Source organism: Anabrus simplex, chromosome 1 (assembly GCF_040414725.1).
Source record: "Anabrus simplex isolate iqAnaSimp1 chromosome 1, ASM4041472v1, whole genome shotgun sequence".
Classification (NCBI taxonomy): Eukaryota; Metazoa; Arthropoda; class Insecta; order Orthoptera; family Tettigoniidae; genus Anabrus; species Anabrus simplex.
In genome coordinates this window covers 843,454,601-843,476,390 of record NC_090265.1, presented here as the reverse complement: position 1 = coordinate 843,476,390, position 21,790 = coordinate 843,454,601, and the positions used below count along the sequence as shown (strand labels likewise).

The window sequence follows — 21,790 nt, the reverse complement described above, 5'->3', positions numbered from 1 at the left end:
CAGTCACATACAAAATACTATCAGCCTGTCTCTTGCATAGAACACAAGAACAATTAGAACCCAAATTATCAGAATTTCAAGCAGGATTCAGACCAAACAGGTCATGCCCAGAACAAATTTTCAACCTCAAAACCATACTTAAACTACGAGCCCTCGGACAAAAGCCTACAGTATGCACATTTGTAGATTTCAAAAAAGCATATGATGCGATAGACAGACCCTCACTATTCCAAATTCTAGAAGAGAGAGGACTAGATCCCAAAACCCTAGAACTCATAAAACAAACACTAACGGGCACAAAATCTAAAGTGAAATTTATGGGAGAAATTTCAGAACCCTTCGACATTCAAACAGGTGTGAGACAAGGTGATGGACTCTCTCCTATTCTGTTCAACGTCGTCCTAGACAAGGTTATGGAAGAATGGGAGAAGGAAGTCAAGAAACGTGAATCTTGGAAACCGATCCGATTGTGCTTTCCCAAAAACAACCTCTACGTACCATACCTCGCATTAATACCAATATAATGGTCCATTATTGGACATTATAAATTTTCCAGCTAACTCATTCTTGGTTGCCTGCGTTTCGCCCTCGTGTGCTAAGTTAGGCTCGTCAGTTGGGACTTAGCACACCACCCAAGACGCAAGGCTAGTGCATACCATGGAGGCCACTGCATAGGCTACTTGAAGCCACTAGCAGTGCCAATGCACTATGAGAGCTATGTCTCATTTTCAAAAATTGATGCCTGCCTGGCCATCAAATGATGCAGATGTTGATTGAGTTGTTTGCTTAACGTCTTCCATTATTGGGAGAATACGCTAATAATAATAATAATAATAATAATAATAATAATAATAATAATAATAATCATAATCATAATAATAATAACGCAGTAAATTAAGTTATTATTATTATTTTACATCCCCACTAACTACTTTTACAGTTTTCGGACACACCAAACAGAACATATTATTCGTTAATTTTTAAAAAATTGGAGGCAACGAACATGCAAAATGAAACAATAATAAAATTCATTACCGCCACACCTGTAGATATCCATAAATGCAACAAGCTTTCCTGTTATTTATTTTTATTCTATCTGTGGTAGAACTTCAACACTATCCTGGCACTTAGTAGCATACCTAACCTAAACAATGTGGTCTCTCGTCTCAATTAGGCCGGAATTACACCTACCGAGTACTGGGCCGAGCAACTTATTGAGGAATAGATGTGATTACGCAAGGAAGAGACAGTGGAAGAGTCAGTAAGTTGAAATGTTTAAAGGGTGCGGGAAGATGGTTATGCGAAGTAGGAAAATGTGGAAAATGAAGAGTTTTTAAACACTATTGCAACTTTATCATACCTGCCAAAAATAGAGGAAATTGAAGATTACATTAGTAACAACAGTTTTTAATTCTATTCTTTTTTTACATCTGGTACACCAAAGTCAGCTAAATTGGTAGCTTCTACCAACTTGTGATAAGCAGCATCACGCAAGTTTTTGTCTTTGTACACAGCCGATTTGAAGTCCCATAAACAAGTACTCTTGAATGAATTTTTACGTTGCTTCACTAGTCCATTTAGCAATTGTCATTGAAGAAATCAAATCACAGCGCACCAGACAACACAATAACACTCCTTCACAATTGACTGATTACGCTGACCAAGTGAAGAGCGAGTGAAGCGTCGAGGTGAGTGGGCAGCTGGTGGGGGTACTCATTCGGCCAAGCAGTTGGGCCACGTTTCTATCCACTGTCTCATCCAAATTACTCGTTCGTTACTAGGCCGAGTACTGACTGTACTTAACACATTAGTCGAGTACTCTGCCGAATGCACTGTCTTGGCCAAGTACTCGGCAGGTGTAATGCCGGCTTTAAAGCTGTTTAGGTAAATCCTGATGTAAAAAATGTAGACAGCAAGCATGAAATGTACTTAAAAATAAAGGTCTCCCTTTCAATAGCTGCAGTTATTGAAAGAATGCTTCCAGTCACTATGTATTATACATTTGGAAATACAGTAGAACCTCTATAATTCAAAATTGGTTAATTAAAAATGCTGCATAATTCGAAGAATCTCTCGTCCCCAGAAACACGAGGTACGGTTTTGCATTTAAATAGCTTAATTCGAAATAAGGATAATTCGTAATTCGAAAAACGTCGGTCCCAGTATTGAAATTCAGACTTAATTCAAAATTGTCCTTCAGTTTGATAAAAATAATACTTTACGGCGTAATTTGAATAAAAAATTCAATGCGTCACGATAGAATGCGTCTTCCGGAACGTGTATCTTTCCGCACTTTCACTTTGAGTTTGGTGTGTCAACAGTGTGCTTCAGAGTTGCCAAGTTCTAGTGAAATCATAGTTCTTTTGTATTCTTCTAGTTACTCATTTTACTTAAAGTTTGGTGTGGAGTTATAAACTTTTTCAAGTTGTTATACTTTATTAATACTATGTTTTAGTTTAGGGCACATGTTCCTTTTTTGTGTTGCGAGATGGCTAAGCGCCAGTATTCTTCAAAGATTCAGCGAGAAAGTGAAAATTGAACTAGCACTGAAGATGGGTCTCGAGTTTCAGTGTTCAAACGGGTGGATTCAGCGTTTTAAGGAATGGCACAATATCACGTGGCAGGCAGTGTGTGTAGAAGCCGAATCAGTGCACACTAGTGATGCAGACAGTTGGCGAGAAAACATGGCTCACATAACCAATTCGTATGCACTGAACAATATCTTCAATGCCGATGAGACTGCATTGTTTTTTAATGCTGAGCCCAAACGGACTTATGGTTTTAAGGGAGAGAAGTGCCATGGCAGGAAATCTTTCAAGGATAGGGTCACAGTCTTTCTGTGTTGCAATGCAGACGAAAACGAGAGCGTCCCTTCGTCATAGGCAAGTTCGAGAAGCCACGATGTTTTAAGGGCATCAGACACTTTCCGTGTAAATATTAGTCTTCTAAAAATTCCTGGATGACAGGCAAAATTTTTGAGGAGTGGCTGGTATGCCTTGAGCACAAAATGGCATGCCAGGACAGGAAAATACTTCTGTTGTTGGATAAGTGCATTGCACACAAACATAATTTTAAAACGTGTGCATAGTCTTTCTGCTGGCCAACACTACGAGCTACTTTCAGCCCCTAGACCAAGGCATAATCTCATCTGTGAAATGTGCCTACAGAAAGCGACTGGTGCGTTACTTTCTCCGGGAAGTTGCTAGAAATATTCCGGCAGAAGAAATGTGCAACTGGAATGTGATTGTTGCAATACGGAGTGTGACAGTTGCCTGGGACGCTATTCCTTCATCGACAATGAAGAACAGCTTCGTCAGTTGTGGTTTTGGTTCATTAAGAGAAGTAGAAGGAAAAGAAGACGACAATGAAGATGAATGGGAGGAGTTACGGCAAAAGTCCGATGTCGGTATGACTTTCTCCAAAAACCATCGCCATAGACCGTGCAAAGACTACTTCAGAAGAGCAGGATCCCGCCATGATGATCAGCTGTGATCACTTGACGCCAGAGGGAGATGCAGCTACAGCTGATATTGAACAAGACAAAGAGGCACACGTCAGCAACTATCCCGTCAAAGAATGATGTACTTGCCACTCTAGCCGTGTTGGATTCAGTGGTAAGTGGAAGTGATGCTGACGACTCTACGATTAAGGCTATGGCCCATATGGAGCAGTTTGTAGCTAGTGTTTATAAGAAAAAAGATGAAGCAGCCTCTCATACATTCTTTCTTTAAAAGGCAATAAGCCTAATGTGAGACAAAAAAAGCCCTACTGGACCATTAAACATTTGTGAACTATTCAGGTACTGTACAAAGTTATCTATTATTCTTGATATTTGTTTTAAATATATGTCTGGGTTTTTAAAGTTTGTTTTGTTTGTGTAATGCGTTTCCAATTTGGACAGCCTTGTTGGCTCCCCTGTGCAAGTGCTTCATACTGCACTTAAATCAAGTAGGTTATAACCTATTTGCTTAATTGCATCATGCATATACAGGAGATTACCGTACTCCTTGTCTTTGAATCTTGTTTTATTTTTCCCGGGTGTGAGGTTATGTTTGACAGTGTATGGCGTTATCCAAGAGCATTATATCAATAAATGCACCTTGTTGGATACAATTAGGAATTATTTTTTTTCCCACAGCATTTGAAAAGTTTAACCGTGAATCAAGGTGATTGCATGCTACAAAGAATCTTAGAATATTTTGTGACGCAGCAGGAGGTTGGCATTTATGAACTTCGAGTTAGCGGCGGTTAATTCGAAATCACGTAATTCGAAGTTGATTTTTGCGTAACAACGACATCGAATTAACAAGGTTTTACTGTACAACTCTTAACATACGCTAGTTATCAGCTGGTGGGTTGGCTTTTTGCTGCAAGCCTTTATTTAGAAGGGGTGGCAGCTTCTGCTACATATACACCAATTGGGAAAAACAGAGAACATCTCCAGAAACCATCTGCAAATAGATTCTTACTGTTTGGACTCTAGTCGGGAACAAAATTATTTTTTAAGTTACAAAAAACGGAATCTTGAGTACTCTCGAGTGCCGTTAACATGACATTTGGAATGGAGACATGCCGGTAGCAGGGTAAACTGGCGGCACAAGATGACAATAATTCAAATGAAAGCAGAGCAGTGATCAGATTTACTGCATGGTAGGCCTACGGACTAACTGACAGACACAAATGACTGCCATTACGTTCTTTTGCAGAAAAAGGCTCGAACTTAGCCCCATTCTCCTGTTGTTGCTCCTCTATCCCCTCCCCATCCTCCTCTCACTGTCGCTTGGCCTCTGCTCCTGCACTCCTTCAGAAGCTCAGTTCCACTCCATTCACCATCTGCTCCAACAAGCTGCTCAAGGTGAGTTTGAACCTTTTTCTACTCTTGTTTCCGTGTTTGTAATTGCAACATGTTTAATTTGGCTTTCATAAAACATCAGGTTCCCATGGTCCCATATCGAACTGGGAATCAAGGATGCTTTCAAGACAAGATCTTCACATGACCATACTATTTTCTCTGGAACCAACTGAGTTAAGACCGTCAAATGCCACAGCTTATACAAACAAGAGTTATTCTTCATATGAATGACACATGTTTTGCAATTTTCTTTTAACAAGACAAAGATATAAACATTTTATGACATATGCTTCAAGCTGGATCATCTATCATGTGTGAATGGACTTAACAACCAAGTTTCTCACCTTAGTTATTAAAGAAATTTACTTCATTTTTGTATCATAATTTTAACTTATTTTAAATTACTACTGTATGTGTGTCATGTGTTTTATATTGTTTTTTGGATGTTTGTATTTTGCTTACTTGTATCACTGGCTGATGACTACACGTAATTAGTGTCTAAACTAGTACCACTCTTTTGAACAGCATGTGATATAATTCACATCAATAAATTATTATTGTATTCAAAAGGTGGATCCGAAATACATTTAATTCACTGTAAATAGGTTGACTATACAACTAATATAGCCGTTCTTGAGAAAGCAAAGCTAAATAGTATCGAAAGCCACCATCGTTGGGCATCGGCTTAAGATGGGCAGGCCATATCCATCGTATGAGTGACAGACTCCCTCCACAAATCCTGTATGGTGAACTCAGCACTGGCAAAAGGACGCGTGGTGCACCTCTGAAGCAATATAAAGACCAACTTAAGCAGACCATGAGAAGAGTAAATATAAACCCAAATACTTGGCACTGGATCGCCTTCACTGGCGTGCTACCACCTCAGCTTTATGTACAGTTTGAGCAAGAATTTTGAAGACAGAAAGAGGAAACTCGCAAGAGAAAGAAGCTACGTCAAGCATTGCCACGTCCCCCACCTTCCAGTGGATGAAACGTGTCGCTGCATGTTTCATGCAAGAATTGGTCTGATAAGCCATCAGTGCCACCTTCATCGTGTGGACTACGGAACTGGAGGCGAGAAAAGAATCTGATACGAGTATCTGCCGCCGCCGACGTAGGCCTGAAAGTCATGTGTTCACCATTTATTCTTTTTGAATTTAGATACACTGCCTTCCAACAAAAATAGCCAGTGAAACTCAAGAATACATTCATAAGTTTGTTAAAGAGTAGTGCTGAATGTTTACATGTACAATTTATAGCTCTTTATAGCCTAGAAGTCATGTGTTCACTGCACAAAATTTTTGGCTGTAAATGTGCAACAAAAAAAAAAAAAAGGGAGGAGTCTAATACGCGAGTAAATACGGTATATAGTATAACGGTGAATACATAGTTCTTAAATTTAAAATAATGATCTATGAATTGTGTACGTGGAATACAATTTTGCTCTTCATGGTAGTGAAAACGGGAAGCAGGATAATAAAACTGAGGATAGGAGCCCGGCGAAGACTTCTTGACAGCAGTACAAATTAAGCATCACGATTCGTGGTGGCATGTCTTGGCGTGAATTCAATGAGTAAGATTTCGTTAGGATCCCAGAAAAAAGATGCCATGAGATTGTTACGGTATTATTATTATTATTCTTCCAGACCCCTTGGATTTTCAACACAGCCACCCCAGGGGTCAGCAGACCACAGTTTGGGAATGGCTGCTCCAAACTTTACTTTTGACTTGGTATTAGTTAAAAGTTAAGTTCAAACAGTCTATTTCTTGGAGTCCATATGCCATTGTTAATTTTAGAGCATTAATCTGTTTAGCACAACTTCTCTGGGGTCTAAAAGCCTCCCTAGTAATAAATATTTTTACACACCACTAACAACTTATGGTTTTTGGAGACATCAAGGAGCCAGATTTTGTCCCACAGGAGTTGTTTTACCTGCTAGTAAATCTAAAGGCACGAGGCTGACTTATTTGAGTACCTTCAAATACCACCGACCCGTGCCCAGATCGAACCCATCATGTTTGTCTACAAAGGCCTGCATTCCGTCTGAGGTAATCCACCTGGCTCTCTATCAAACAGTTCCTCCAGCAAGTGTTAAGCGTCACCTATTAAAACTGAAGGAGGAAGATTGTGGTAGCCAACAAATGAAAATGGTAGTAAGTGAAGATACAGCATACTTAGCATTTGTTCTAGTCACTTAAATTTCCAGTGTTCCCTGTACACATTTATCTCTTAAGCAAAATAGTAAAAATGATAAAGAGGGAAGCATTTAACAATAAAACATATCTTACAGATGAAAGAAGAACTTCACCAAGCAAGTCAATGAAGTTTTAGATGTTGAGAATCCACTTTACCTGGTAGAAGATGGGAGAGCTAGCTGCGGTTCACGTGCATTTCGTCGACCGTGCCGGTGTGTAGGGTAGGATATGGCTGGACCCACTGCCTGCCGGGCTTTCTGCTCAAACTCCTTGTTGAAGTCTTCAGCCTCCTCTGAAACAAACATTTTTAACAAATTACACTTACATTTATATTCCTAGTAGCTCATGTACCTGTGCTTTGCTACAGAATTCTACACTGTATACGGAATTTGATGTAAAATATTACACACATTGCAAGATTTTATTACATTGCTTTTAGCGTTATCCGTGAAACATCAAGGAGTGGTCGCCATACACAGTTTCTCATGTAAAAGTCTGGTTTCAATTTAAAGTTTTAATTACAATGGCAGACCTCATTTCCCAGCTGAGTTGTGGAATATGGGTTATAATGGCAGGCCCCCTTGTCTGCTGCCAGTTACAATCAATCTGGAGGGGTTTTCATAATGAAGGTAGGTGTCCTTTCCTACTGCCAGTCACATCCGAGTTGGGGAGTTTTCAATTTGGCAACACCACCCCCAACTCACGTCCACTGCCAGTCACTGTCTAATTGGGGTGTTTTCATTAGAATGGCAGGTGCCCTTGTATTCTGCTAGTCACACTACTTGTGAAGCAGTTATGTCAGGGTCCCTTACCTACAGCCAGTCTGCGAGTACCACGAAATTCTCTCACTGAATATCTTATATCAGTGAATTAAGCACACCACTTTTTTCCCCTTTATTTTGCACTAGATGATTGAACTTCTGAACTGCTTTGAGTCAGAGGAAGAATTTAGATAAATCAGGAGAGAAAAAAAGGGAAGACCTGTTTTTAGAAAAAGGATGATAATCAGTTAAAGGAAATACATTTTCAGTTCTGTCACTGGCAGTGCACTGGCCAAAAAATACTTCCAGGGCTGATTATTTTAATGATGTAAGAACAGCACTAACGATAGTGGGTGGTTTTTGATGAAAAGGGATGTATTAAGGTACGAGTCGTTCAAAATTGACATCCTGGAACCAGAACACTTAAAACTTAATATAGTTATTCCCTCAAGAGGATCACAGGATCAAGCCGTATTGCCACGTTCCCATGATTAGAGGCATGCGTTTAGGGTGAAAATTTTTGTCCCAGTCATTTTTAAGTAAGTTGGGTATATTCTTCACTTTTTATTTGATTTTGTCAATAATTTTGCTAAATTTCATTTCCAATTTTCAGCAATAAAAGCTAAACCAAAAATGGCAGATATCAAGTTGCAGTAAAACATTTTATTTTTACATATGTACAAGAAACACGAGAGTTATGCTTCTGATGAAAACGCATATTACATATATAAAAACAAGGATGTTTGGAAACAAATTATCCTGACATTTTAACAAATAGGATCTAGCCTACATACATAATTTACACATCAGTCTGAAAAATACAGATATACCACAAGTGCCATATTACTAGGAGTCTGGAATGTTCTTAGATATTATGTAACAATCCATTGAAAATGATCTCTCGCTAGCAGTATTACTGACTGGGACTCATAAAAGTCTTTACTGCAGCTTCCTCAAAGTGCCTATATTTGGATTTCAGAGAAAGAAGAATAGCAAGCACATCAATACCTTTACTTGCTATACATGAAATACCAATCAGATCCCTAAATACAGTGTATGGTGCAAGGTACTCTGACACTGAAAGTTCTTGTAGGATGGGAATTTGGTTTATTAGAAGAGAGACTTCAGTCTTAAATCATATTCCATTATAATTCTTGGATCAAAAAACAATTCAACACAATTTTGTCAATCTTGATTTTGCTTAAAGGTAGTTTTGCATTTTGGCAAATTTGTGAAATTTTGCAAAATTTTTACAATTTTTAACTTTGCAAAAAAAAACAGGTGTGTGTATTCATGATACACCACCAGATGGCAAAATTGTATTTACATCAACAGCCACAATTTTGCAGTGGGTGGCGTATGAGGTGTCAAGGGACATGTAAGACCGGTACTCAACCAAGGTACCAACGAAGTTCTGTACATATATCCTCCCAGCATCAGTTATAGAATAAACACTTGAAATTGTTACCAGCTGTCACAATAGTGTTTGTATGACACTAACCCGCACCTGTACATTAAGATAGTGAATAGAAAAAACAGGACCCATCTCCCATAGTAGGTTCAACACTAAGGTACCATTGTCACAAACAGCAATGAGCTCCATGCCTAACGAATTCTATTATGGAAAAGAAATGTGTCAGTTATGAGAGACAGGAACGACAGCATATAGGTGCCATAGGTAAACAGAAAGAAAAGTCTTCAATTCAGAGACTTATTGTAAGTCAGATAACTCAACACAGGAAAAAAATATAAACTGTTTTTTTCTAAAGGAGAAATTAAGAATTATAAAATAAGTAGACTAAGGTTGCAAGAAAACTGATGGTGCAAATAAATATTTCATTAGCAAATCTATGCTTACGACATTCAGTGAAGACTGGAGGACAATACAGGAGAATGATTAATTGGATGTAGTCTGTCCACAACAAAACAGTATAAGAACCAGAGACCAAGAGGAAATCGACAAAGCTGTTCATGTGTGGTTTGTGGATACCCGTGAAAGAAAAGAAAGTGAAAGTTGATGGGCTTAAGCTAGATCTTTCGAGTCATTTTTAAAGGTCGCCAACTTCAAAGTCAGCGCTGGATGGTTACATAGTTTTAGAGAGCTACAGAATCGTCCACCATACTGTGAGTGGGGAAGCAAAAGATGCATCGACACAGTTGGTAGACTTAAAGAGAAACAGTCATAGAGTTAGTAAATGAAACACTAGAGGTAGCATTGGCGCTGCAGTCGCGTGCAAAGTTGAACGAGCACGCTGTTTGGCAAAAGCTGGATTGTTTGGCACTGTCACTAATGGAGCTTCCCGATAAATTGAAGTATATACTTCTTTGAAGGAAAATGTGTCTCCTGTGCAGCTTATGGCTGCGTAGAGAGGTTCACAAAGGGCCATAGCATATCATTTCACAGGTATTTTCCTTGAAATTCATTTCCGTACGTATAAAATAATACATTGCATGACACTTGTTGTCATGTGAATTGGCCTACTTGGGCTGACTACGCGACTGATTCTCCTGTCGGCGTGAACGAGATTCTTTGGATCTTATCTTGAAGACTGAAATTAATGTTTTACGAAATATAAGTGATGACATTTTCCTTTTCACTGAATGGCCATGTGCATGATACCGAGCGAGTGGCTGCAGGCTTTAGGCCACGTAGCTGTCAGTTTACATTCAGGACATAGTGGGTTTGAACCCCACTGTCGGCAGCCCTGAATGTGGTTTCTAATTCTCATACCAGGCAAATGCTGGAGCTGTACCTTAATTAAGGCCACAGTCGTTTTCTTCCCACTCCTAGCCCTTTCCTGTCCTATAGTCATCGTAAGACCTATTTATGTCGGTGCGACGTAAAGCAAATTGGTACAAAAAAGAAAATAAGGAAGGATCTGCACGATAGCCTGGAATTGTGGTCCGTTTTTCACTTTTTGTGTGTATTTATAGTAGGCCTGTTAAAAGCTACTGAATATATTTTCTGTATATACAGTTTGTTGCTTTTCCTTCATACAATACGTGTAACAGTCCCCATTCAACCTTACCACATTTTACAATTTAGAGACTAGATATGCCACACCGAGTGAACATCTCACTCCTTTACTTTCGTCAATATTATTATTCCTTAAAATGTCACATAGGACTATATACAAGCATAATGTATTATTGACTGAACGAGTTGGCGGTGCGGTTAGGGCCACGGTGCTGGAAGCTTGCTTTCGGGAAATAGTGGGTTCAAACCTCACTGTCGGCAGCCCCGAAGATGGTTTTCCCTGGTTTCCCATTTTCACACCAGGCAAATGCTGGGGCTGTACCTTAATTAAGCCCACGGGCGCTTCCTTCCCTTTCCTAACCCATCATCGCCGTAAGGCCTATCTGTGTCGGTGCGATGTAAATCAAATTGTAAAAAATATTGTAAGTATTTTTTCAATTCTCTTCAATCATATAATTTACCACTCTCCCTTTCCATTAACGGAAATCATTTTACAAGTTAAAATCTTAAAGCAAATCATACATTTCAGGAAAAGTTAAGTAAAATCTCCATAATAGGCCGAAACCACAACCGAGCGTCATATTTTCACTTTTAATCACGTTTAGAAAATAATAATAATGGTGATGATAATAATAAAATGGCTTTACGTCCCACTACGTACTTGCACGGTTTTCAGAGACCCTGATGTGTCTGAATTTTTTCCTCCTTCATGTGCTGCTAAATCTTAGTTATTTAAGTTATTTACAAGAGGCTGACTTATTTGAGCACCTTCAAGTATCACCGGACTGAGCCAGGCTCGAACCTGCCAACTTGGGCTCAGAAAGCTAGGGTCTAAACCGGCGATGGTAATATTTTGCCTACCTTACCCCAAATCTTGCCAATGTTTTTAGGCCTAAAATCTCACTCATCCACTTCGTACGAGAGAGGACATTTTCGGTCGTTGGGCAGAATTATACCAAGTTTCTGGTCATTTACAAGAGAGAAAAAGAAAAAAAAAAAAAAAGCGAAATATATGAGCCCTCCTTCTAAACGTATGTTGTTACAAGACTTAATATGAACAGTAAATTGATTTTTGTTACTTAACTGCACCTGAACACCATCCTCTTTTATTACACATTTAATCCTGTATTCATGCTTTGGGCTTTCTTTTTTACTGGAGAGAAGCATCACAAGTATACTGTAGTATCTGAGAATATTTACATGTAAGAATTTTAAACCTTATGTATATCCACACAGTTTTAAAAGGCCCCATATTTATATTGATGAGTACGGCGGAATGAGCTTTTTGCCAAACAGCTACGATTTCAACATGCTCCGCTCGCTACACTGTTTCTCTCTTAGACGGTGGCGCCAATGCTACCTCTAGTGTATCATTTACTAACTCTATGGAAACAGTTGAGTGAATCTGCTCCAGACACAGTCCACCTCACTACAATGAACGAACCCCACCTCTAGACTTAACCCCGTGCCGTACGGGAAGTATTCAAGTCATTAACGTATGTTTTGAGACGCTGGTTTACATGAATACACAAAATACTCTTAATCAAGATCTTGTACCCCATGGTTCACTTACCCTCATCTAAGTTGATGAACTCTTGACGTTCCTCACGTTCTCCTGAATGCAGGTTCTGCTCACGTTCCAGCACATGAGCTCGTTCACCAATGTGATGACCAATAGCCATTTTCTTCACACCAGAACGAGAGTCACAGACTGTCTTTTTTGTTTCCTTGATACCTCCAGGAGCACTGCGCATGGAAGAAGAGGCTTGATAGACCTAAAAAAGTAATCATTTAACTGATTTTATAACATAAGATTGAAGGTAATGGAAAGTTTTCCGAGCTACTAAGAGATGTGGATCAAGTGTATTCTTTGGAACAAGCGTGTTCTTTGGAACAACTGCTATCACTAAAACTATTTTGAATATATTTATGAATATTTTCTCTAGGACATTTACAGTAATTTTAAAACTATTAAATATCATTATACATTAAGTCCAATTCTAAGTTAATGAATTTAATTCAACCAACTCTTAACAAGCAAGATGGTGGTACATTACCTGTGGCTGACCATCAGGGCCCCTGCTCATAGTCATCACAGTGCTGCTGCTGAATGCATGACAGTTAGGATCATTGCCCATTCGGTCCTGAAACATGCAAAACAGATCCCTTCTATAGAGGATAGACAAACATGGAGTGCTGAACCAGAGAGAACAGTATTGCTACAATAGCTCTGGGGTGTAAAATGGGAAACTTTTTTAAAATTTGTGGAATGTTTCAAATATGTTTTGGGGCACCAAAAAAGTAAGGTGTACTGTATTTAGGGTACATAGATCAAGACTAGCTGTACAAGAGCACAGTAATAATTCTGAGCATGATACGGAAGAGAAGGTTGAGATTCGCGGGGCACCTGATGTAGACTGCTGACAACATGCTGACCAAAAAAAGATATGGGATGAGACATAGTTATCAGGAAACAACTGGATGAAGGAAGTCTGGGAAGATTGGAAGACAACTGGTGTAATAGAAAAAAAATCTATAGACAGTTCAGGACAGGTTCGGCGAGAGATTTAGGCAACAGTTGGAGACTGAATGTAGGAAATTAAGTGAGCAGCAGGGAATAGATACAATTTAATCAAATTCCAGCCAATTTTAGTAAAGCTTTTGTATAATACTTAAGGAACATATAACAATTCATGATTATTTATTGCAGAAATGTGTCTTTGAATCTTAACAAAATGTTGAATTGAGCATTTTTGACCAGCTTAGATTTCTTTGTGTGACAATATAAATCATACAGAAGTTATAAACCATAAAGTTAATGTGTGTGGAATTTTGTATAGGCATGTAAGAGATCAATATTTAGCAAAAACAGGGGAGTATTACTTGAATGAGATTATTCACATGTGGAGTATACCTGTGTCTAAGCAAGATTATTATACCTATCACAAATTAATACAAATACCCCATTACAAATCAAATTTATAACAGACTCTCCAAAATTTCAAGGATTAGAAAAAGCACTATTATTATTATTATTATTATTATTATTATTATTATTCTTTCGAATGGGCCACCAGAGGACCACGTGCCAATTTCAATTCCTCCTTCTTTGTTCTTTCCTTTTCTTCCACTACACTTTCATCTCTTCACTATGTTTCTTCTTTCTGTCTTCAGACCACTTTGAACCAGTCTTACTTTCCTACCTTGGACTCCTATTTTGAATACTTTTTCCCAAAAGCCTTCTCTATTATTTATTTCTTCTGTTATATTGTTTTTTCCAAATCCTTTCTTACTTCATTGACCCAGCTTGTCGATTTCTTACCCCACAAACATTTGAAAATCTTACTGGTTAATCAACTATCTTGCATTCGACATAAATGGGCGATATGAATAAACCGGAGACGTATCTCTTGTTTCATAAATATTAAGACATGTCTCAAATGTATATGAATAAAAAAGCGATATCTCAGCAGTGACCTTTGCTCCTTGAGACACAGCTCGTTAGCGGATTCTCCCGGAGACATCTCCAAATGTATATGAATAAACTGGAGTTTAGTCTCTCTGAATGGAGACTGGTCTCAGAATTTCTTGAAACAGCCCAGAAGGTGACTCAAGCCGATAGGATCAGGCTGAAAACGTGTTGGGAGTTTGTGATGGTTTTACAACGGAGAAGAAAAATTTATAAAGCACGAAGAAATTCTCTCGAACATGATTATAAAATCTCTACCGTTACCGGAAAGAAAATGTGGAATAGTTAGCACATTTTCTGGAGCAAATACACAAGATATTCATATAACAATAATGATAAAGATGATGATATCCATTTGCGATAGGATTTACATGCATCATAAAGTCCAGATGTTCAAAATCAAACCAGAAATATGCAAAACCGTGCAACATACAATTCTGATAATTTTCTTAGTAATTATTATAATTATTCTTAATCTATTCTACATTTGTGATTTTTTCTGTACGTTAACATTTTTTCTATTCATAAAATACAACTAACATTTTAAAAATGAAATTAATTCACAATTACGGAAAAGGCTGAAATAAAACATAGCTATGTTTAAGATATGACCTACAATTTTTCAAGGCTTTCATTATTCACTTTGTCCTGCTCCTTAGCTGAATGGTCAGCGTGGTACTTTTCGATTCAGGGGGCCCCCGGGTTCGATTCGCTGTCGGGTCAGAGATTTTAACCTTAAATTCTCAACTTTCCTGCAACTCACACACAACACTATCCTCCACTACAATAACACGGCAGATGACACCTATCCTCGTCGGAGGGTCTGCCTTACAAGGGCTGTACCAGGCTAGAAATAGCCACACGAAATTATTACCTATTATTATTATTATTATTATTATTATTATTATTACCGGGCGAGTTGGCCGTGCGCGTAGAGGCGTGCGGCTGTGAGCTTGCATCCGGAAGATAGTAGGTTCGAATCCCACTATCGGCAGCCCTGAAAATGGTTTTCTGTGGTTTCCCATTTCCACACCAGGCAAATGCTGGGGCTGTACCTTAATTAAGGCCACGGCCGCTTCCAACTCCTAGGCCTTTCCTATCCCATCATCGCCATAAGACTTATCTGTGTCTGTGCGATGTAAAGCCCCTGGCAAAAAAAGAAATTATTATTATTATTATTATTATTATTATTATTATTATTATTATTATTATTATTATTATTATTATTATTATTATTATTATTATTCACATTTTGATATCTGGAAGGATATTTTTTTAAGCCTGAAAATTATCGCTCTCTATCACATGTTGGCCAAATGGTATTGAACGAATGTGCGAGTATCTTTGGTCCTGGTGTAAGCTACCCCATTTATGTTTAAGTGCCGTGAAATTCCCTGCCCATGCCTGTTTCGACTGCACTATTTCTAAGTTTGTTTAAAAGTTTCAACCGGCGGCTCGTGCCCTTGAAAAAAATAAGCTGTAACTGGTTTCACAACATTTAACTGATTCGCATAATGACGTTATTCGGCCAATGATTTGCTGCCTCTACGAGTGCTGCTCTTTCTCAACCATAGCACCAAAATCTCACTTGCGCCGAACACTACGAGGGAAGCATTTGGTTTGGATCAGACAGATTTCGATGAAACTTCCATGAATTTTCAACCTACCTGTCCTAAATTTATTGCTAATATTCACTTTGTCATAAAATCAACGACATTGTTATAATTACTTGCTAAAGAACAGCTGGGTGGTTTGCAGCTGTATTGACCTCGCGTATGCACTGCAGAAATGCACTGATAGTTCTATTTTAAAGTTACATTAAACAGTGCTCTATAGAGTGAAAATTAGATTTTGACAACATGAACAGAATGGCTTGCTCGTCAAACCCATTTTACTAACATGCACAGGATATGGATATTTCAAAATATTACGCTTTTAATACTTCTTTGTCGTTTACAATTGAAGCTAAAATATGCAATATGAAATCCTCGTCATTTGTGTATAAAGTTGCATGCTATAAATAGCCTTAAACTTTCGGATTCTTGTTGAGAGTGATTCGTTTTGTCACATTGCGGGTAACCTATATAACAACGTCAATCATGCAGCGATGTTCAGATGTCTTAATTGATCATCCTACCATGTTTCATTGAAATCGCCGCCATCTACACACCATGTTCCATGTACAACTAGAGCAAAAATTTACTGTCAATAAATACCGATACAAAAAAGTTATTTCACGGCAGAACGGTTATCACCATTTAGTTCCGGATGTCTTAGCTCATCATGTTACTAAGTTTCATTGTAATTTGTCCGCTCCAAATCAAACAACTCCCTTGTTAGTTATATTCGTTAATGAATATGGATAGCATTTTGTATTATTTCTATGTTTTGAAAGTTTGAAATTTAGACAGTTTATGCAACAGTATATAGGTATTGGTTGTATATTATACACCGGGTGAGTTAGCCGTGTGGTTAGGGGCGCGTGGCTGTGGGCTTACATCCGGGAGGTAGTGGGTTCAAGCCCCACTGTGGGGAACCCTGAATATCGTTTTCTGTGGTTTCCCATTTTCACACCAGGCAAATGCTGGGGCTGTACCTTAAGGCCACGGTTGCTTCCATCCCACTCCTAAACCTGTCCCATCGTCGCCATAAGACCTATCTATGTCAGTGCGGCGTAAAACAAATTGTAGAAAAAGTACATTATAGGCAGAAACACCCCTAGCTATGCACAAGTATGATCAATAAATTCCTCATATTCGTGAAGAATGAAGTACGAAGCATGTTAGTGTTTGAATGACTCAATGACCGCAGAAAATTATGCATTTGTATGTGGATCCTAAATGTGATGATAAATACAATGTAACTTCTTATACAATATCTTGAAGGTAACTTACAAGAAAAGAAACCTTAAATCAGTTGTTCCCAAGCTGGTGTTCAAGTATACTAAGTGTACGAGCTACTACGTTTATGTAAGCCTAGAAAGAAGTGAAATAAGAACTAGTGATTACTGAATATTGATAGGTAGAATAGGCTCCCAAGTGAAAGATAACTGGAGAAGAAGAAAAGTCTGTCAAGAACTATTCTAAATGAAAAAAATATCTGTGGGTGTTCCATTTCGGTTGTACACGTTTGTTCTGCTCTTTTCTCCCATTCATGTAAAATATTTTTCATTTGCAGTTGCAAAATCTGTTTTTGCACTGAAATGAGTTCTTCTGTATTTTCAAGAACACTCTGTCGCTTTTCAATCTTTTTCGCTTTTAAATCTAACACTTTCATCTGTTCCAACAATACCACTCTTCGTAGCTCTCTGATTGTTAATTCACTCATCAGCTGACAGATACCAGAACCAGTGTGCGAGACTCGTCTCAAGCGGAAGGAGACAAGTCCCGTTAGCGAGAAAAACTTTATTCATATACATGACGAGTTCTGTCTCGCAAGTGACTTCTGTCTCAATTCTCCTTCGAGACTTGTCTCCGAGTTACATCTCATTTTTATTCATATCACCCAATGTCCAAAAAACATGTCTCCTTTTCCTCATTACATATGATATATTTTCTATTTTTTTATATATATATATATATATATATATATATATATATATATATATTTCAGCATTACTTCGTAATTTCCAACCTTCTGCTGTGTTTTGTGGGCCTAATATTTTCCTCATGATTCGCCTTTCTAGTATTTCTAGTTTATCTAAATTATAGTTTAATGCCAGACATTTGCTTGCATATAGGCATTCTGGCTTCACTACTGTGTTGTAATGCCTCATTTTTGCATTTTTGGATAGGCATCTTTTATTGTAAATATCTTTGGTGACACCATAGTTCACTTTAATCAATCTGCCTTAATTAGCCTTTTGATTTCTAATTCTCCTGCTTAATGATTAGTGCACTATCACCTCATCCCTGTGATGAGAGTCCGTCCAAGCTTGATTATAAATTTTTATCTTTAAGTCATCAACTTAAAGATTGGCGCCCTTAGCTTGCATAGATGCATTTCTCGTACAATTAATGTTCTTCTAAAAGGGGAAGTCACAAAGCTACTGTTTTACGAGTAGACCCTCACCATATGAACAGGGTCTAGGTAAAGGCAACATGAAAACAGTGATGCAAGTAAGAACCGTATATGCACGTTTGCCCTTTTCTATTTCCGAGTCATTATCTTTCTCTCCCGATTTTTAAAATAACCCTTCCTTTTAAATATTTCTTAGTTTTTATTGTATGTAGACTAGCCTCTTATGCATTTTTATGACCTAGGTGGTCCATCTCCAGTTCATGAGCTGTTCGCAAGTCATTTCCAGTCACGGTCCAAACCTAACCTTAGGTATCATAATTGTTACGGAACGGCACTTCATTTCCATTCCACATTCTAATCTTCACAATCGTGTTTCTCCTGGATCGGATGTATCATATCGTCATGGGAATTTATCATAGTAGAAATTCATATAATTAGCGGATATGAGTGGTTCACAACTAAAAATGTTCAGGATTTGCTGATGACTTTGCTCTACTGCCCAACATTATTCAGAAAACTCTAGACCAAATTAAATCTCTACACAAAAAAACAGCACAAGAATTAGCAGAATGAAAAAATTATGGAATAGCAAGACCAAGATTAAATTACGGAAATGAAGGATGATATTAAAGAATTCCAAATAATGATATCTTAAGAACAAAACAGACAAAATGTTATTACTCAAAGAAAACCCCACACACACAGCTACAGACCAACATTAATGAAAGGTCTAATGCAAGGGAGTTTTCAATTGAAAAAAGAAAGGAGTATCTCTCACAATAAAGAAATATTGGGCTGAAAGAAAGCAAAAAATCCTCTGTATAACTGACTCAAGTGGTCCAATGTAGGCCATAAAATGTGAAATGTTTTTCAATCCACGTAACATTGACTAGCTGATGTACCCATGCTTCGCTATGGAATTTTACATTGTATACAGAATTCTAGGCTAGGTAGTGTACACACAGCAAGCAAGATTGTATTAAATTGCATAACTCTTAACGTTACACCAGAAACGCAACAAGTCACCAAACGTCTTTCCTCATTAGCAGACTGAGTTAGGGAATTTTCATTGTAATTGCCTCCCATCAGTCACAATCAGGTTAGGAAGTTTCCATTATAATGGCAGACACTCACTCTCCACCTGCCTTTTTACATCCTCAGGAATGGCGTGATTAAAGGCAATGCTTTCATATGAAATACTCGATCAAGTAAAAAGGAAACACAAGTTCTCTCACTTAACAAACGGTACTATGCTGCCGATCTAACAGTCCGAAGTTCCAGACCTGGAATGACCAAGCTGCAGACAGCCGTGATCAGTGAACACACTTATCGTTTTTCAGCGAGGGTGGGGGATTAGTCTGAAAATCTCCATTCTCTACACTGGTGGCAAAAAACTTGCCATGAAGGCAAATTTTTCCTCCAAGCCGAGGAGAAACCCTCTCTTCACTGCTAATTTGGAATAAAATGAATGTTGAATTTAATAAAAGTGAAGTGGAATAAGCCTTTAAGAAACAGCCCTTTTCAGGGTTCAAGGGCTGAATTTTGAGTTATTTACTGAATTGTAGCGCTATAATTTGGAATAGGCCTAAATCGTCATTCTAGACACTGTCATACTACTACTAAGTGAGCCTCTGCCTTAAGTGTGCACACTGCTCATTCAAAACAGCGCATCAAAGTAGGGATCGAATAGCTGGAATACTATGATGAACCAGTGTGTTACGTACAAGCAATATAAGAAAATATATGAACCAGAGGAACATTTAACTCCCCAGCTACTTCCCACCAATATTCAGTCAGGCTGTAATACCCCGCACACAGCAGCAATCCATCTGTCGGAGTTGAGTGGTAGCATAAGAGACAAAGACCATTGCAACGAACTATGATCACAGTAATGTTATTGTTGATCAATGTAATGCGCTTTCGATGTTGTAGGGCTTCACATTTAGTTTTCTTCCGACTCTAAAATACCACTCCTATCGTAGTCTGTACGGTAAAACTGAAAACATAAATACGAAATTTAATTATATATAACTTTAGTTATGTAGTATTTATCGAAAGGACTACTAATAATATAAATATTTGAGAATTACATTCTAGGCCTTCCCCTAAATTACCATTTCACTCAACATGAATAAAATTTATAGCCTAGATTATAGAAGACACATCCCCCGACTTTACATACCGATGTTTATTGAATTCTCTTCAGCCGTTTTCTCGTGATGTGTATACATACATAAAGATAAGACAGGAATTACGGAAAAGTAAAAAGTGCATTTCCTTGTTGCTGTGGACATGATCGATACAGAAATACCATTCTTTTCAAATTCTGAGCAACGTACACACAAAACTCATTATATACACAAATAGAGCTTATCAAAACAGTAAATCTGGTATGTCATGAGTGTTCTAACTTCTTGTAATTTCAATAAACATACAGTTTTGGACAACATAGCATATTAATTCATTATGAGCATATGAATGCCATAAACAATGAAGATGCCGTTTAGTGCTAGCCGTTAATCATAACAAATATCTAAATCACTGTCACTCGGTACCTACTATAACCCGTCTGTACATAACAATTATCGGTAGCCATCCACCACTGAATAATCCCGTACCATGTTTACATCCACACTGGAGCTCCAGGGAATAGCTCTATAGATGTGACATTTTGTTAAATATATGAAGGTTTAAAGAAAGGCAGCGATAATTTATATTCCATGACTACATCACTTGTAACTCATCTCGTCCGCAATTCCATCAATAATCAAGGAAATACATAGTGCACAAGAGTGAGAATTCTCATAGCCCATCACCTACTGGTACTGTCTGCTGTACGAGAATTCTCAGGGCTCGTCACCTATGTGGCACATCTGACAATGAATCTGCATATAAATGTTGAAATACTTTGTCATATAGGGCACGTTGCCATGGGCCATCTCCTACAATTATTATTCACGGCATGTAAGAACACCCGTGTATATAAGAATTTTCCATGCCAACAAAGACTGTACAATTAAAAAAATACATTGACACTAAAATCTATGATCCCCCTACTCCATGAAATGATTGACAGTAGTTAAAATTATAGCGAACAGATAGCAGAAAGATCTCTGCGGCCCGTCAACAACCGCTGGCCGCAGTACTACGAAGATCTGAGGGGCTGGTCATGTGTTAAAACAACATATCTATGGATCAAAAGGTTTGATACAATATTGTTTGAAATTATGTACCTGAAGTAAGGAAGGCTGTCTCCAACAGACAGCATAAGCTTGGCAAAAGAGATTACTGTATTATGACAGAAGTGGCTGCAAAGAGGAAGCAAACAGCTCATTTGAGAGAAGAGAAGAAAGTGGACGAGAAATGAAATAGGATTCCTCCCTCCACAGAGGTATTAGGCTTCGGCCACAGTGCAGGCGGCGAGCGGAGCGTTGCCGCTGTCGAAAAGTTGAAGAGTGGGGAGGAGAGAGCGCCTGTGTGGACATCTAGCGAGAGTCAGTAAGCGGCGCGGTGTC

The 21,790-nt window shown here is 38.3% G+C and overlaps 1 protein-coding gene across 5 annotated transcripts in view; it reads right to left on the bottom strand.

Annotated features, from left to right (window-relative positions):
- Mlf (myeloid leukemia factor) overlaps nucleotides 1-21,790 on the bottom strand; it is a 185,822-nt gene that overhangs the window by 91,631 nt on the left and 72,401 nt on the right. For all 5 annotated transcript variants that reach the window (XM_067136405.2, XM_067136407.2, XM_067136408.2 and 2 more), the window contains exons 3-5: nucleotides 12,844-12,930; nucleotides 12,360-12,561; nucleotides 7,205-7,340 (exon numbers count right to left, since the gene is read on the bottom strand). In XM_067136405.2, coding sequence (XP_066992506.1) covers nucleotides 7,205-7,340; nucleotides 12,360-12,561; nucleotides 12,844-12,930 — 425 coding nt within the window. The remainder of the gene's footprint in view (nucleotides 1-7,204; nucleotides 7,341-12,359; nucleotides 12,562-12,843; nucleotides 12,931-21,790) is intronic.